At 45.8% G+C, this 17,148-nt stretch overlaps 1 protein-coding gene across 3 annotated transcripts in view; it reads right to left on the bottom strand.

Annotated features, from left to right (window-relative positions):
• dscaml1 (Down syndrome cell adhesion molecule like 1) overlaps positions 1-17,148 on the bottom strand; it is a 76,256-nt gene that overhangs the window by 14,834 nt on the left and 44,274 nt on the right. For all 3 annotated transcript variants that reach the window (XM_071519227.1, XM_071519226.1, XM_071519225.1), the window contains exons 5-19: positions 16,306-16,581; positions 15,325-15,624; positions 12,738-12,880; positions 12,016-12,145; positions 9,835-10,113; positions 9,405-9,533; positions 8,965-9,144; positions 6,921-7,126; positions 6,604-6,700; positions 6,311-6,439; positions 5,474-5,641; positions 5,150-5,220; positions 4,700-4,940; positions 1,927-2,073; positions 1,565-1,720 (exon numbers count right to left, since the gene is read on the bottom strand). In XM_071519227.1, coding sequence (XP_071375328.1) covers positions 1,565-1,720; positions 1,927-2,073; positions 4,700-4,940; positions 5,150-5,220; positions 5,474-5,641; positions 6,311-6,439; positions 6,604-6,700; positions 6,921-7,126; positions 8,965-9,144; positions 9,405-9,533; positions 9,835-10,113; positions 12,016-12,145; positions 12,738-12,880; positions 15,325-15,624; positions 16,306-16,581 — 2,652 coding nt within the window. The remainder of the gene's footprint in view (positions 1-1,564; positions 1,721-1,926; positions 2,074-4,699; positions 4,941-5,149; positions 5,221-5,473; positions 5,642-6,310; positions 6,440-6,603; positions 6,701-6,920; positions 7,127-8,964; positions 9,145-9,404; positions 9,534-9,834; positions 10,114-12,015; positions 12,146-12,737; positions 12,881-15,324; positions 15,625-16,305; positions 16,582-17,148) is intronic.

A 17,148-nucleotide genomic window follows, 5' to 3' on the forward strand; every position in this document is an offset into this window, starting at 1 on the left:
ATCGACGAGAGAAAGAGCAAGAGAGAGGGTGGGGTGGTAATGGCCATATGTCAAACACTTCAGGCCATATGTGTGTTTATGCTGTACACAGTGTAGTAACACAACGATGGGCCATAAACATAGAGCAGAGGAAGGTTAGGGCAGCCTGAGAAAATGAAAAACCACAAAACAAACACACTAGGGTAAACTGCACACACAAGAACTCACAGGTACGCCTGAATGCACACACATGCAAAAATCCACAAATAAACACATAAACACACTCACACACAACACATCACAAACCCACACACACACCCATATTCAACGGGACCAAAAGCTTTGGCCCCAAGAGTATTGGGGGGTGGCTTGGGAAGGATATGAAAGAAGAAGTGAATAACGGTCTCTCTTTCTCTCTCCCCTTGCTCACTGTCTTTGTGTGTGTGTGTGTGTCTAAGAGAGAGAGGGGCAGAGAAACACAGGCTGAGAATTGGCTGTTTGCACAATTCCACTGCAATCACTTTTCCATATGCTACAGACAGGACTGAGGGCAAGAGGGAAGGGTGAGAGAGAGAGAGAAAGATAGAGAGAGAGAGAGAGAAAGAGAGAGAGAGAAAGAGAGAGAGAGACAGAGAGAACGTTGGACGTATGTGGAGAGGTTGCCCCTGGACACACTGTCACCCCGCATCAGGGAAAGAGAGACACTAAGCTTGCCCCTGATAAACACACACACACACATGCATGCACACTCTCTTGCTCTCTCTCTCTCACACACACACACACACACACACACACACACAAAGCCTCACACAATATACATATTTGAAGAGCTATTGCAGCAAGGCCAGCGCAGAAATGGAGATATAGCGCAAAAGAGAGAATAAAGGCCTTTTCTGAGATGACACTTTTAGAATCTCTGCCCCCCCCCCCCCCCCCCACCCCTCTCTGTCTCTCTCCGTCTTTCCTTCATTCTCTCCATCTCCAGACGCCTGCGTCCTCTCCTGCCTGGCCCCAGGGAGGGGAGAGGAGAGACGGATACGGATGTAATCCACAGCCCGCCAGTGTAAGCACAAAATTAATTCTCTCTAAGCCACAAAGAATTAATCCCTCTCCTTGTGCTGGGTGCTGAGCTAGACGTGCTCACAAACAATAGCGCATGTACACACAGACACACATGCACCCATATACACACACACACACATACACACACACAAACACGCATATACGCGCACAAACATACACTCACCCACCTCCACCCCACACACCCTCACACACACTTATCCATGAACACGCGCACACCCTTAGGCTTCTGAACCACACACACACACACACACACACACACACTTTGGCTTCTTAATTCTCATTAGCACTGGTAATGGCACATCAGAGCACAAAGAGGCTTTAATCAGCAACCTCAGCCTTCCAAAGACCCCCTCTAGCCCCCCTGGCTCCTGCCTCCCACACTGCTGCCTAGCCCGAGAGCGAAAACCCCTAGACCAGCCCCAAAGATGTGGTCAAATGCCGTATTAGGTCAGTTCATTACTCGGCTTGTCCGTGTGGAAGGATGCACTAGATGTGGACTCACAGTCTTCGCGGGTCTGGATATAGAGGACGTTGCTGCGGACCCCATCCCCAGCCTGGGTGTAGGCCAGCACCTGGATGCTGTAGTTGGTGAACTTCTCCAGGCCTCTGAGCTCCACTTGCTCCTTGATGGTGGTGATGTTCTGCATCTCACCCCACTCTGAGAGACAAAAGGGCAGAGAAATGTTTAGACCAGGGGCTGAGCTGGGACAGTTGGTTTTGTTCTCTAAATGTCTAACCTGGGAGGGAAATTTTTACAAGGATGTGAGCGTGTGGGTAGAATTTTTCTGTCTGGGTTGGTGTAAAATTTTTAGTCAGAATTTGAAAGGGTTCAATTGAGACACACACACACACACACACACACACCTCCATCGGGGAAGACGGCCCAGAACACAACACGATATCCCTTCAATACGCCATGCAGAGTCAATCTGGGAGGTTCGGCCCATGTGATCACCGCCTCGTCAGATGTCACAGAAATGGCCCGCACGTTCTGAGGAGGCTGGCTGGGCACTGGAGAGGGAGAGGGAGGAGAGAGAGAGAGAGAGAGAGAGAGAGAGAGAGAGAGAGAGAGAGAGAGAGAGAGAGAGAAAGAGAAATAGGAGAGAAAAGGTCATATAAGATATCAGAACCTTGTATCTTCAGTTATCTAACCTTTCTGTTCAGCTATCATGCTCTTGGTCATTAGAAAAGGTCTCTTCATAGAGGGGTGGAAAATAATCATGACTTGTTTGACTGATGACGAGAATAGATATACCTGAGAATATTAAGAGATTCTTTAATAATTGTAAAAGATCTGGATTCTATTCACATCAATGCAAATGCTGTCATCACCTCCCAAAACCTATGACTGCCTTTGCCAGTTGATTTAAAAAAAAAAAAAAAAAAAAGGAAAACGTCTCTGAAATCCTAAATCACATTTCCATGTCAAACCTGAAGTGAGAAAACAGGCTAGCGATAGATAAAAGCTCATGCTGTGTGTCCAGCCTGATGTATAGGACCGTCTCTACAACCACCATCTCTCTCTCTCTGTACAAGCCTCCCTCTGTCCCCACTAGTCCAGGTGCCTCCTCTATTGGCTACTGCTGGCCCACTGACCAATAGGCTTTCAGCCTGTGAATAACCACACTGTTGAAGATGAACAGAAGTTAACTTGTGAGGGAAGGAGGGACAGGAAGAGAGGAAGAAAGCTGATTGAAAGACAGAGGGCAATGAAAGAGAGAGTTTTGGCCAACCCCACCAGGGCATTTCTCTGCAGCTGGTGAGGAGAGAGGAGGTGGGGAGGAGGAAGGAGGAAGGGAGGGAGCGAGAAAGGAGGATTGGAAAATTGAACAGGTTTACGTGAATAAACCTTGGGGCTCCAGCTATGTGAAGTGAAGTCTAAATAATTAGATGGCAACAGAACATATCCCAGTCACACCTTTACCACAGGAAGAATAAGGGGTGTTTGAGATAAGGAACAATATGTGAGTAAACTGGAGGAAAGGTGAGCGGGAGCAAATGTGTTGAAATAGTTGGCATATGGGCTTGTGGAGCTAAACAGATGAAGGAAGGGGGCTAAATATGAAAGATACACAGAGAGTAAAATAAAACAGTGCAAAAGGTTGTAGAGGTAGAAATGAATGATACATAAGTAAGTGCAGGAGTTTGGAGGAAAAAGATGGTAAAATAGAGGAACATAATGAAAGGCGGTTTTGGACTGGGACTAGAGGGGGGAGGAGAGAGGGGGAGAGGGGCAGAGGAAGAAGGGAGGAAGGGAGGAAGAGAGTTGAAAGCAAGGGGAGCAAGGGAAGGGCAGAAAAAAGATGAAAAGAGGGAGCAGAGAGACAATGCGCTCAGCTGTGGATAATTACAGCAGGAAGCTAGCAGAGAGAGAGAGAGAGAGAGAGAAAGAGAGAGAGCCAGAGAGAGACAAGCTAATTATAATTATTTTTAGTATGCTTGTTGTTATCACTATTATCATAATGGCCATCAATATCACTGTCGCCACGGTGACAGCCACTGGGAAGAACTGGAGGGCTCTGTCTGCTCTGGACCAATGGGGTTCAGACAACTGTTCACTGGGTGGACGAGTATGCATGTGACGTGTGTGTGTGTGTGTGTGTGTGTATGAATGTGCGTGTGTGTGTGTGTGTTTGTGTGTGTGCATGCGTGCACAAGTGTGTGTGTATGTGTTTGCATGGGGAGAAAAAAACAGGCCATGTGGATGATGTGTGAGAGATTATGAGAGATGGCACGTATTTGAAAAATTGTGCCTGTGTACACATGCAGTTTATAATTTTTCATAGCACAATAGTAAACAATAGAGACAAACATAAGGGAAGTATGAGAGAAAGAAGATTTAGAGTTCATCCTGAAAAAAAAAAGATATTGATTTAAGAAATTATTAAGATTTTTAAAGAATCTCCAGCTTAGAAAATATTGCTTTACAAGAGATGAATGACGAGGAAAGCGAGATGCATGGCCTGGCAAAGCATGGCCTGCAGAAGGAAAAGAAAACCAGGAAAGAAAACCATATAACTACAATAGACAAAAGGAAGTCTTTCTGTCCTAGTTCTATGTCTTACTGCTTTACAGAGGCCCCTCCCTTCTCTTGCACATGACTTCCTTCAATCTCACATAAATTTTTGCCTTTTCATAATGTTTGAGCAACCAGTGGATATTTCTCTTGATCCCCACTTACAGTATGTTTTAAAAAATGCCATCAACTCTGTTTTTATTTGTACAAAAGCATTCGGATGCCATCAGCCAACAGAATCAGGGCCGCAATACTCATTTTTGTTGAGAGAGAGAATACATACAAGGTAGTAATTTTCAATTCCAATTCTAGTTTCTTTTTTAAAGGAGAGTAGGAAGTCTGGCATGATTTCACACATTATTTAGACAGTGAGAAAGCAGAAAGAACGATGGCAGCACAAAATGTGCCATGGCTGTGAATCAAATCCAGGCCTGACAGGGGGTGATATGTTTTTTTAAGACTGACACTTTGCTGTTCTATGTAATGCACCACACCATCTCACCTGTTGTGTAAACCAGCCCTAATTTACACATACAGACTGACCAAATAGGCAAAAAAATCCCTTTATCATACATGTTGAGGAATATCTACTCTGTGTGATTTTTTAATTGCCATCCTCACCATCCTCTAGTGTTGTAGCGTTGATCTCAGAGCTAGAGGGTCCTGTGCCGGCTCTGTTGAAGGCCTGGACGACCACGCCGTACTGGGCAAACTTCTTCAGGTTGTCCAGGGTGTACACCTCACTGTCTCCAGTAGCCTTCATCTCCACAATGCTGTACTGGCCATTACTGCCTGGGCCGTTCTCTCTGTAACCGATCTGGTAACCCCGGATCACGCCGTTCTGCAGCTCCTTCCTGGGAGCCTGGGGGAGGAGACGAGGGAGGAAAATACTGGTGTCAAATCAAAATCATATATCCATATCCATAAACTGTGTGATTATTCACTTCATGCAGGGAAAAAGAACAAAAAAAAATTGATAGTTTGGGAGTGGAAAAAGAGGGGAGAGAGGGAAAGGACGACAACCGACAGACAAAATCTCTTTGAGGGAAGCAGACAGTTCCAATACTTTACCTTCCAGGTGACTCTGATACTCTGAGAGGTCACTGGCTGCAGGATCACGTCCATGGGAGGACCGTCAGGCTCTGCAGGAGAGAGAGAGAGAGAGGTTGAGGAGGTGTTTCGCGGCTGGCAAACAAATAATTTGTGGCTTTTATGTTCCTAATAAGTGTCATGACCCTGTTGCCCCTTGAATCATTCTGTAAAAATTTCAAAAATGCATGGGCATCTATCTGAAATATGAATGCAAGGGCAGAAGCCAGTGTCATGACAGATGCAGTGGCTAAGTTCTAGCGCAAGAAGCAATGTCATGTGAGAGAGTGATGTCATGTGACTTACGTGCTTCCTCGGTGCTGATGGTGAGCTCCTTGCTGGCCTCGCTCTTGCCTATGGCGTTGTAGGAGTACATGCGGATGCTGTAGACTGAGGCAGGGTGCAGGTCCACTATGTTGGCCTGGTTGTTGGTGGGGGAAATGTTACGAGTGGCGTGCTTCAGCTCCCAGGAGTCTGTGTGTGTGTTAGTGTGTGTGTGTTGAATGAAAGAGGGAGAGAAGCAGAGAAAGACGAGTGGAGTGATAAAGTAGTACATTGATATTCTAACTCCAAAATTATATTTGTGGCTGATTGTTAATTTAGAGTTATACAATTTATTTTTCCCTCCAAATTGCATTTGCAATTGCTTCAATTTTTTCTTTTCAGTTTTTTAGATTTCTAGTTTTTTATTCCTGGATTTATGAAATCAAAACTCTTTCAAACAGAGATTTATTTTCTTAATCAATATACTTTTGCTTATCGTAGGCATACAGCATGCTTATCTGTCAATATAATGTGTTTTTTCCCTCATTGGTGAGGCAATTGCACATTGCAGAAAAGGCCTGACATCACCATATTGGAAGTAAATATGAGGCAGTTTAAAAAAATTTTGAAATGTGTAGCAGTGTTTGTGGAGGTCAACCTCAACCAAGTACAAAACATTTCATATATCTCCTCTTGCATTGTAATGTTACAACAGTGTTTAAACTTGTTTCTGTCAATTATGTCTTGATATAAATTATTCAAATATCAAATATTTAACTATTTGCCCAAATACCCTTTGGTTCAGTTTACGTTTTTTTTTTTAAGATTCAGCTACGTCTCTGTTTTCTGTAAAACAGAGAATACACTCTTTGAACTTACCTGTCTTGTTCTTATACTCAATATCATAGGAGGTGATAATGCTGTTGCCATCAAACCTCTGTGTCCACCGCAGGTTCATGCTACGATCTTTCACTTCTCTCACCTCCAACTCTGGAGGGTCTGGGGGCTCTGGAGGTAAAAAGACAGAAGGAGTGAAGGAGGGAGAAGAGGCAGGACAGAGGAAGAGAAGGGAAGGCAAGAGAGAGTCAATGATGGGTAGAGAGAGGGAAGGTTGCAGGTTTTATTGATATAAAGACATGGTAAAATAAGTGTCTTTGTGTAAGAGTGGTCACCTTGCACAGTGAGCTGAATAAGGCCTCGTCCTTCTCCGTAGGAATTGATGGCATGACAGGAGAAGAAGACTGAATCTCCACGCTCTGCTGGCTTCAGCTATAGAGAGAGAAAGAGAGAGAGAGAGGTGAGAGGCAGACAAAGAAATAAAAGAGAAGAAGCAAGAGGCAAGAGTAGACAGAGCAAAAGAAAAACATGTTTCAGAGCAAGATAAGGCCCTTCACAATTGATATCTATTTAATTGTCAGACTCAGAGTGATAAAGAGATTGCTATCTGATTTTATCAACTGATGCTCTGCCATATCTAAGCATTTCTTACCCTGAGTGTAGACAACACCTCGTCTGTCTTCTCGTTGGGACTGGTGGTAATGGAGTACCGGGGGTTGCGGTCAGGGTCAATGACGGTGTCGCCTCTCTCCCAGCGGATGATGATGGGCCACTCTCCTCTAGCCGTGCAGTTCAGCTCCTTCACATGACCCTTCTTCGCCATGGTGGTGTTGGGGTGACTGGTGATCATAGCTGGGACTGGAGGGAGGAGAGACAAAGTGTGAGATGAAGGGAAGGTGACGACGAACGGAGGGAGGGAGGGAGGGAGAAAGGGTGACAAGAAGAGAAGACAGTAAACAGAGTGATGAGATGAGAGAGAAATTGGATGATAGAGGTGGACGAAAGAGGGGAAAGGTGGGATGGACAGGAGGGGAAAAAGAAGGAGTAAGTGGAGAATCAGAACGGTTGAAATGCGAGAGAGAGAGAGAGAGAGAGAGAAGTGCAGGAGGGGAGGGAGGACAAGAAGGAGAGGACAGCTGGCAGTTAAAAGGTGTAGTTCAGAGAAGCCAACTTCCATTGCATTAGAGTAATGAAGAGCCATGGTCAATGAGGTAAAGTCAATAAACCACCTCTCTCATTCTCCAATAGTTAACAGTGGGGTCTAGGTGAATGAGGAGGCAAGAAAGATACACTCTACCTTTCACGCACGCTCTATACTCGAAATCATTCACACACTCCAGGCTCAACACACACACATACACAGACACACACACGCACGCACACACAGTATCGATCTGAGGAGGGTTCCGCTGTTTTGTTTTCATCACTTATTCATCTCACCCTCCCTCTTTTCCTCTTTTCCTCCCTCTCTCCGCTGAGCGAAACAGACAGAATTGTGGGAGGCAGAGGAGAGGAACGGTTCAATCAATAACACTAACACCGGAGAGAGAGAGAATGAGAGAGAGAGAGAGGAGCAACACCGGGGTAGCAGAACATGGTGAAACTAGTAGATCCAGTGTGTGTACCCGGTTGTGTGTATGTGTGTGTGTGTGTGTGTGTGCCTGCATAGATGTGTGTTAAGTGAGGGAGTGTAAGAGGGTGTCAGAAATCAAAAGAGTAAACATCTCTTTTGTGTGTACAGCTGCTGTCTAAGGTCATTGTGCTGTTTAATGCCATACAGAATATCGGCCTCACACAATGACCTACATGATGATGACAGTTTATAATCACTGTGTGTGTGTGTGTGTGTGTGTGTGTGTGCACGTTTGCACATTTACAGAGGGAGTTACTGAGGGCCAGGGCAGGGCAGAGAGATTGATTGCAGATAATGATTAAGCTCAAAGTGTTTTTGATAGTCTGTAGACAGATCCCGAGAGTCAAGAGATCAATCGCTCAGTTGCTCGCTTTCTCTCTGCCTATCACACACACACACACACACACACACACACACACACACACACACACCCTTCCCCCTCTCTCAGTTCTTTATTGTTTTGTTCTCTAGTCCATGGCCACCTTCGCTCCACCGATTTGTCAGTAGTGTGTGGTGCGTGCGTGTGTGTGTGTGTGTGTGTGTGTGTGTGTGAGGACGCAGAGCATGGGGAGAGTTGTGCGAGCTGGCTCATTGGTTTGACATAGTGAGTAAGTCAGAGTGTGCGTGAGGACTGATAAAGCAACTCTACCGGAGCATCCTGCATGGCCTCACTGCAGTCATCTGGACCCTGACAAAAGGCCGGCAAACTCTGCTAGATTAGCCTGTTACTGGAAGTGTTATGACAAAGCTAGGAAGGTCTTTCAAACAGCACATTTTACATCCATGTGCATTTTTACATTTTTGTCTGTGTCGTGCAAAAACCCTGTGATTCCAAAAAGACTTTCCAAAAAGTCCTTTCAGAAATGGAGATTAACCGGTGGACTTTTAAAATGTAACAATACATTCCCAATAGATTGGCTTCATCCAAGTATCGTGAACCCTGTTCTATGTGTGGGGAAATGTCAGCTGCCAATTATTGTAGAAAAGGTGAAACCTGGACACTGATGATACTATATGTTGAAATTTCTGTGCGTATAGAACGTTTCACAGTGTGTATACTCACTCTTGACGGTGAGGACCATGCTCTTGCTGATGTCTGAGCCCACTCCGTTGGAGGCTTGACAGAGGTAGAAGCCACGATCTTCCTCTAGAACATGTCTGATCAGTAGAGAGCCGTTATTCATGATCTGGATACGGCCCGTCAGAGGCACAGGGTGGTACTGTTGGGGGTTCCCAATACCCGCTGGATACAGAGAGAGGGAGAGAGAGAGAGAGAGAGAGAGAGAGAGAGAGAGAGAGAGAGAGAGAGAGAGAGAGAGAGAGAGTAACAAAATAGAGATATAATGTAATTGTCAACACATGCATTCTAATGGGATTCACTAAATGGATAAATACTATGGATCTATGAACATGACAATGGGCAGACAGACAGGTGAGTACATAGATAAACACAGATACAGGTAGATACAGTACATAGATAAGAATGAAAGATGGGTCATGTACCTAGTGTACCTTTGGCATGTTTCCACATGACCTTGGGAGGGGGGTATCCATCCACGGAGCAGTTTAGGACCCCCGCCTTCCCATAGATCCCATCCTGGTTGTTGGGCTGCACCACGAACCGAGGAGGCACTAAGTGAGGAGGAGTGGAGAAGTGAAGGGGTTGAACACACAGTTTCAACAAAGTAGACATTAATTTTCAACCCTTGGTCAATCTATTTCAGTCAACACCTCCTCAATGGCTTTGTTCTACCGCTAAATTGCTCTAAAACCACCACTAAAACTTCAACTGATGATGCCATGCAGTAAGCGTAGCTTCCAGCAACAGCAATCCCTCCCTTTCTCCTTCAACCCTTCCTCCCTACCCCTTTTCAATCCATTTGTTATATTCTCCATCTTCTCTCGCCCCTCCCTTCCTTCCTTCCCTCCCTACCTGTGACCGTGAGCTGCCTCTCTGAGCTGACGGTGGCAGCATCGTTGCTGGCAATGCAGGTGTAGTTGCCGTTGTGTTTGAGCGACACCTTGGAAATCTGCAGGGAGCTCATGAACTCCTTGGTGTCGATGGTGATGCCCGAGGAGGGCACGATCTCCTGGCCATCCTTGCGCCAAGTGATGCGTATGGGCATGTCTCCGGATGACACCACACAGGCGATGTACATCAACTTTCCAATGGAGGTTGGTGGAAAGTCAAACGGCTGGATCAGTGGGGGAACTGACGGAGGGAGAAAGGCAGACAAAAGAGTATGTGAGATAGGAGAAAAAGACCAGAAACAGAGGGCGAGGTGGGTAGAAAGGAAGGAAGGTTAAACAGAAATATAGTAGGAAAAAAGTAATGGAAGGGAAAATAGTAAAAAGTGAAAAGATAAGTAAAAGAGATATAAGAGAGATCAAGTTCAGAAAATATATGATGAGAAGGAGAGCGGGGGAGAGAAGAAGAGAGGCAACAGGGTGAAATAAAGGGTAGATTGAGAGAAGACAGAATGAGGCATAAAGGGAATGGAAATAAAGAAAAAAGATGAATGAAAACAGTTAGAGGGTTGTTTAAATGAGCCGGGTGAGAAAGAGGTGAAGACGGAGATTTGAGGCAGATATGAATAAGTGAAGGATAGAGAAAAGAGAGAAAATCAGATGAGAAGACACAGGGAGAATATGGGTAGACACATAGATTTGAAGATTCGGGGGCATAGAAAGGACATGGGGTGGGAGAGGGGGTGATGTAAAAGGGAGAATAGGTGGAGCGAGAAAGAGGGAGGGAGAGGAAAAAGACAGTGTTTGAATTTTGAGATGCAGTGATTCAGAACCTGTCATTTTCACCTGACAGAATAGTTGGTAAACTAGTGGCCCATCTGTCTGTCTGTCTATCTGAGTGTGGGTGATCAAAAACTTGAATCTTTCAGTCTGTCATCTAAGCCTGGACCCCCAGAGCTTCCAAACCACCGCAGCCTGGCCTAGTAGCCCACTACCCACCCTGCAGCCGCTCTGCCCCCCTACCAACCCCTCCACTCCACCCCGCCCTGCCCTGCTAAAGCCAGCCCATAATAGCTGCTCTAATTAGAGCCCCATCCGCAGGGGGAAGAACGGTGTTGCCATGGAGACCGGCGGAGGTGATGGCGGTGGTTTGGAGTGAGGGAGGAGGGAGGGTGGGGGTTACAGCTGAGACATCTGGGGGATTTAATCTGGGCCTCGTTAAAATTCATCTAATTAAATCAGAGACATGACGAGCACGCATGCATACAAGCACACACCCACACCCGCACACAGCAAATGTACATACACACATGCATATACACACACGCGCCCTCGTGTATACACATGCCGGTGCGCACATGCACACGCACGTAAGCACACAGAGAAACACCACCAAGACCACTGAGCACCACAAGGTTCACATATCCGCTAATGTCAAACTGAAACACACAACCCACACACACATGACAACTTCCTAAAACAAACATGTCATGCCATAGCCACGCAGAGCAGAGTGAAATAACATACGAGCTGGCACACAGAACATATAGAGCACACGCACACACACACACACACACACACACACACTCACACTCTGTCACTCTCACACACTCACACACACATGTGCATGCGCACGCACTCACGCACAACCTTATACAATAGCACTCCTGCTCTATGTAATTGCTGAGTGGTTGAGAGGGTGCACTAGGCCACTCCGCCCCTTAATCAGGGGTTATTAGAGGCAATGCATACAGCTTTCTCCTTTCCCTCTCTTTCACTCACACCCTCCCGCTCTCAACCAGTCTTACTCACTCTCCCTCCCTCTTACAATCATTCACTTTCACATTCATAAATTTTGCCACTTCCTTTTTCAAACTTTTGACACAGCAAAACACTGCCCAACTGATGCATATTGCAATGACAGATTATTCAACATATATTCACCTCATTAAACAGTTCAGCGGCCTTGGCCACACCCCAAGCACAAGCAAATGAATAAAGATACTATTTACACCACATCCAGTAAGTATGATGAGTGTGTTCCAGTGCTGTACTTTGGGTGAAGTCTTGTGTCCTGTGAAACTCTGCAGGTGAAGATATCACATTCACACGTTTTGACCCTGAGACCGCCCCCGCCGACGCTGACCTTTGACAGTGACGTAGACGGTCTGCGTGATGAAGAGCTGTGGTTGGATGAGAACGCTGCAGACATAGGCCCCCTCGTCCATCCCCTTCTGAACATCGCTTAGCTTCAGAGTCCCATTCTCATACACCACCTGGACAGAGAGATGCGCAGCGGGCATCAGCAGCGTTACCTCGAAAGATGCTACATGTTGGGTTTTCTTATTCTATCTAGTGCTGTGAATTTAGCTGGGATGATACTAACACAAAAAACATGACTGACGCTGATGCAAACAGTAATCCCATTGATTTGCTTTGGGCCTTCATTTGTTTCAGTTTGGGAGTTTGCGGGTTCAGTTTGCCAAAAGATCTTAGAAATCCATTCTGCTAAACTGATAAGTTACACATCAAAAGAAACAGGGAGGGGAAATGAAATAAGCCAATAGAAAGCGGATCACAGGGGCTGCAGAGCATAGCATCAGCACCATTCATTTGACAATCACACTGTATCTTCAATGAAATGCTTGCATTATTTACCTTTATATAGTGAATATTATATCACTTTAATCAGTACTACAGTCAATCAATACTATGTATGTACAGTATGTATAAGATGGAAATGATATATTATTGTATGTATTAGCATTGCACGATTACACATTAAGACATTAGCGCCTATTATTGTATATAAGTGCTTTCCAATATATTTGAATTGTCTTTCAGCAGAAATCTTTAAGCCAACTCCACCTGGCGATGGTTGTCAGGCAGCAGAAGCCCCTCCTTGTACCAGTTGATTGAGTAGTATGGGTAGCCAATCACACGGCAGTTTATGAAAGTGTTCCTTCCTGCCACTGCAGTGATGTTCCTCATGGGCCGAATCCTTGGTGGACCTGAGGGAGCGAGAGAGAGAGAGAGAGAGACAGAGAATGACAGAAAGGGGGGAGATAGAGAGAGTGAGAGAGAGAGACAGAGAGAGAGAGAGAAAGAGAGAGAGAGAGAGAGAGAGAGAGAGAGAGAGAAACAGGTTGACCAGTGGGAAGTGAAGAGAAGGAAAGGAGGAGGAAAAGAGGAAGATTATTAGTTGATGGTGTCAGAAGCGGGGCGTGGAAATTTAGGAATAAAGGGAAAGGGTGATAGGGAGGGGAATTGGGGAGAAGGGAAGGAATAGAGGAAGAGAAAAGCATGTAGAGGTGTAGGGAGAGAGAGAAGTTAGAATGTCCTGCCCCGATGTTAATAAGTATCTGCGTTTTTGGTGCTTGGTGTGGTTTCACTGTTGTGCGGAACTGTTGAGCCTAAACAACTTAATAATTAATTGTCTCCATGTGTAAGCACTGCACTTCTAATTTATTATAGGGTATGGCATGTAAGTTTGCACCAGTCTAGAGCGCTGTGTCCAGGGCTGCACATTGTAGCTCATGTATTGTTCCCTTTGTGCTATAGCTAATGAGCATGTTCTCTATTAACATTTGTGCTGAGAACTCTAAAGGTCATGCTACATGGGCAACATTTTGAGGCAGTGGAAATGGGCAATAGCGCCCACAGCAGGTAATTGGTAGACAAACTGGGACAAAATTAATGTGAATAACGTAATGGCCTACAAATAACAAAAATACAATGAAAAAATACTGTTCCAGCTCCACTGCCTCAACATGTTGCCCATGTATCATTGCCAAATGACTAGGGAAGGAGACCGGGGGCTGTGGGCAGACAGACAGACAGACAGACAGACAGACAGACAGACAGATAGAGAATGTGTTTTGCATTATTGGAAGACACTGGCAGCTATCACTCAATCATATCCATCACTCCTTCTCTGACCTTCTCACCATTGTTTGTCTTGTATCTTTGTTTTTGTCTCTCCTTCCAACCTCCCTCCCCCCCACCTCTCCCTCTGTGTCTCTCTTTCTCTCCTCCCTCGCTCAGCGTGTGTTGAGCTTTGAAGTCACAGCTCTGACGAGTCAAAGATGTATTATTCAGCAGCACCGTCGCACAGCTACACATGCACACACACACACACGTGCAAGTGTGTTCAACTATGTCTGTGTGCGGCTGCGTATGTTTGCTGTTGGCCCCATCACTGAATGGGACGAGTTGAGTGTATCACATTTCAGTAAGTGGATAAGCATAATAGTGTGTTTCTGCTTTTATGTGTGTGTGTGTGTATGTGTGTGTGTGTCTGTGTGTGTGTGTTTGTCTGTATTTGTGTCAGCTTGTGTTACTTGAGGGGATGAGGCTCTTTGGCAATGGGGCTCATTCTCACTCCAATGATCGTTCTGGCATGTCTCCTTAGAGCAGACTCACATGTCACAACTACACATCTCACCAACGGAGGGAGAGAAAAGAGAGAGAGAGAGAGGAGAGAGAGAGAGAGAGGTGGAGAGAGTAATACAGCCCTGTCCATCGGTGTCACTCCTCATCCTTGTCGTCCTCTACGACAGTGACATCACCAGTCCTGTCACCAGGGTTCACCATCACTCCCTCAACACACACTGGCACTCCTCTGCTCCTCTCCTTCCCCTCGCTCCCTCATTCCTCTCCTCTCATTCCATCCCTTTCTCTCTCTTCCCTCTGTCCCTGGCCATCTGTTTCTTCCTCTTCTAGAGTTTCTTCATCCCTTTGTCTCACGTTCCCCTAATCGCCATTGCTCTCCTCCAGCCAATCTTTCTCTCCATGTGTTCAGCTGCTATCCATCTATCTTATATTTTATCTGTGTGACTGCATGGATGTCCGTCTGTGTGTGTATGCATGTGCATGTGCACACAGGCAGGTAGGTGCATGGGTAGGTGTATTTGTATGTTTACTGATGAAAAACAGCTGAAAAAGTGAATATCCATTAGTTCTCTTAGTCAGTGGCGCAGAGCCCTGTTGTCTGCGTTGAAAAATTGAGATGTTGTATGTGTGTGCATGCTTTTTATGTGCAAGTTTGTATATGTGTGTGTATGTGTGTGTGCGTGCATGTGTGTAGAGCTAAGTGAGACAGTAAATAAGAGGGTGGAGACAGAGAGTGAGAGAAAGAGAGACAGAACAAGACGGTGACAAACAACATACATGGGCTGGAAGAACAAAACCGACTGCTGGAGCAGAGCAGACAAATAACAGATAGGTGAAAAAGAATGAGGGGTCGAGACAAACAAGTGGAACAAAAAGAAGAGATGACCAAAGGAAGAGAGAGAGACACTGAAGACGTACACATGAGAAAACAAAACACACATACAGAGATAGAGGTAGAGATATAGAGGGGTACAGGATAGGATACGGGTCGGGGTGGGGGTAAGGGTAGGGGTCAGGCTGTGAGAAGCCTCTGTATGACTGATATTGAAAAGTAGACAGGCACCTCTTACGTTTATGCGCGCTTGGTACTCGGCACTACCGGCCGAGTTGCGTGCGGCGCAGCGATACACTCCTCCGTCGCGGATCTGCGGGCTGCTGACGTTGACGTGGCTCACGGTGCTGCCGTCGGACAGCGTGTACTGGCTGGCTCGGACGCGCGACAGGTCCCGGGCCACGGGCTCGTCGTCCAGGGTCCAGGTGATGGTGGGAGGGGGCGCTCCTTTGGCGGCGCACATGAGGGAGAAGGGTTCGCCCGGGACCACCACCCGCTCGCTGAAGGAGGCAACGATACGGGGCGTCCCATCTGGGGAGAGAGAGAGAGAGAAGAGAGGTGTGAGTTTACAGATAAAGAGTAGTGACCCACTGTGATGCCTCATGGATTCAGACCGGTATTTTGATGGGAAGACTGGATCAGGACTGGATCACAGAACTTGACAAAGTAGCAGCATATGGACAAATTTATTTTAGTGTGAGGGGCAGGATGGAAAAATACACATCAAAATACTTAATGTATATCTGTAACAAGAACTATGGTGCATTAAGAGTAGCACAAGATAGCCAATTTCATTGCATGCAGGGTTATACTCCATATTGCATTGAACTATAAGGTATGAATGTTGAAAAGAAGATCCATTTGGTGTCTTTTTTTCCTTTTTTTTTTTGCAAATTTTAATTGATTTGTTTTTGTTTCTTCTCGTTTCTTCACAGGTGTAGACATGTTCATTAGTGCATGTATGTGCATATTAAAGCTTCAATAAACTGTAACACTTAACACAAAGAGATGAATATTGAAATATGTGATGCAAATACAAACCATGTGTGACTGTGGTTAGGTTAAGCATAAAAAGAAACACCTATGATACCCGATCATTCTTGCCTTGCCAGCAGTATAACCCTGGACGATTCTTTTTACACACATCCATGACAATACACAAACTGTCCCACAGTGGTGCCATGGCACATACATCATCACTTCCTTCCTCACCTTCCAGCAGTATGATGGAGAAGTCCTGGGCGGTCTGGCCCTTGCGCGTGGCAAAGCACTGGTAAGCCCCGGAGTGTCTCTTTTGGGCGGCGGAAATAAACAGAGTCTCATTGTGAGCCCCCTGGATGGAGAAGTGCTGGTCGGGCAGGACAGGTTCTGTGTTTCGGTACCAGGACACAGTGAAGTGGGGGGAACCCTGGACGGCACAGGACAGGATGACTGTACTGCTGATCCCCGTCTTCAGGTTCTTAGGAGACAAGGTGACCCGCAATGGCTCTGGAGAGAGAGAGAGGGAGAGAGAGAGAGAGAGAGAGAGAGAGAGAGAGAGAGAGAGAGAGAGAGAGAGGAAAAAGTGGTCAGATGAGTGAAAGTAATGTGGACAGAGAGATGGTGGTGGAGACAGGGAAGGAATAGAAGAGTACAGAAAAAGAAGGAGAAAAGGTAGGAGGAGAAGAAAGGGAAGGAGAAAAAAATTGTGTAAACAAGGTTTTCTAGGATAAATAATACAAGATGGTAGACAGAAGCAAATGTTTTATGAAATGCCATTCTTCCCTTCAGATTCAAAACTTACCATCTACATATTGTGTAGCCTATTGTACGTCAGCCCATCTCAGGTAGCAGGTATTATTTGCATTGCTGAACCAGAGCAATTTCAACTGAGCTATGCTGCACTGGCCAGGCAATACAAATCATGTTTTTGTGGGGGATAGATAGATTGTGTATTTGTAGTTTGTGTGTCAAGGTTTCTGTCATTGCCTGTCTGTGTGTGTATTAGACACAGAGGGAAACGGAGACACAGAGACAGAAAGGGGGAGAAAATGTCAGCGAGCAATAAGGCAGCTG

The sequence above is a fragment of the Centroberyx affinis genome, unplaced genomic scaffold (assembly GCF_046629955.1).
Source record: "Centroberyx affinis isolate AG114_WGS23_722 - 3 ecotype Tasmania unplaced genomic scaffold, CSIRO-AGI_Caff_v1 ptg000677l_1, whole genome shotgun sequence".
NCBI classification, from domain to species: Eukaryota; Metazoa; Chordata; class Actinopteri; order Beryciformes; family Berycidae; genus Centroberyx; species Centroberyx affinis.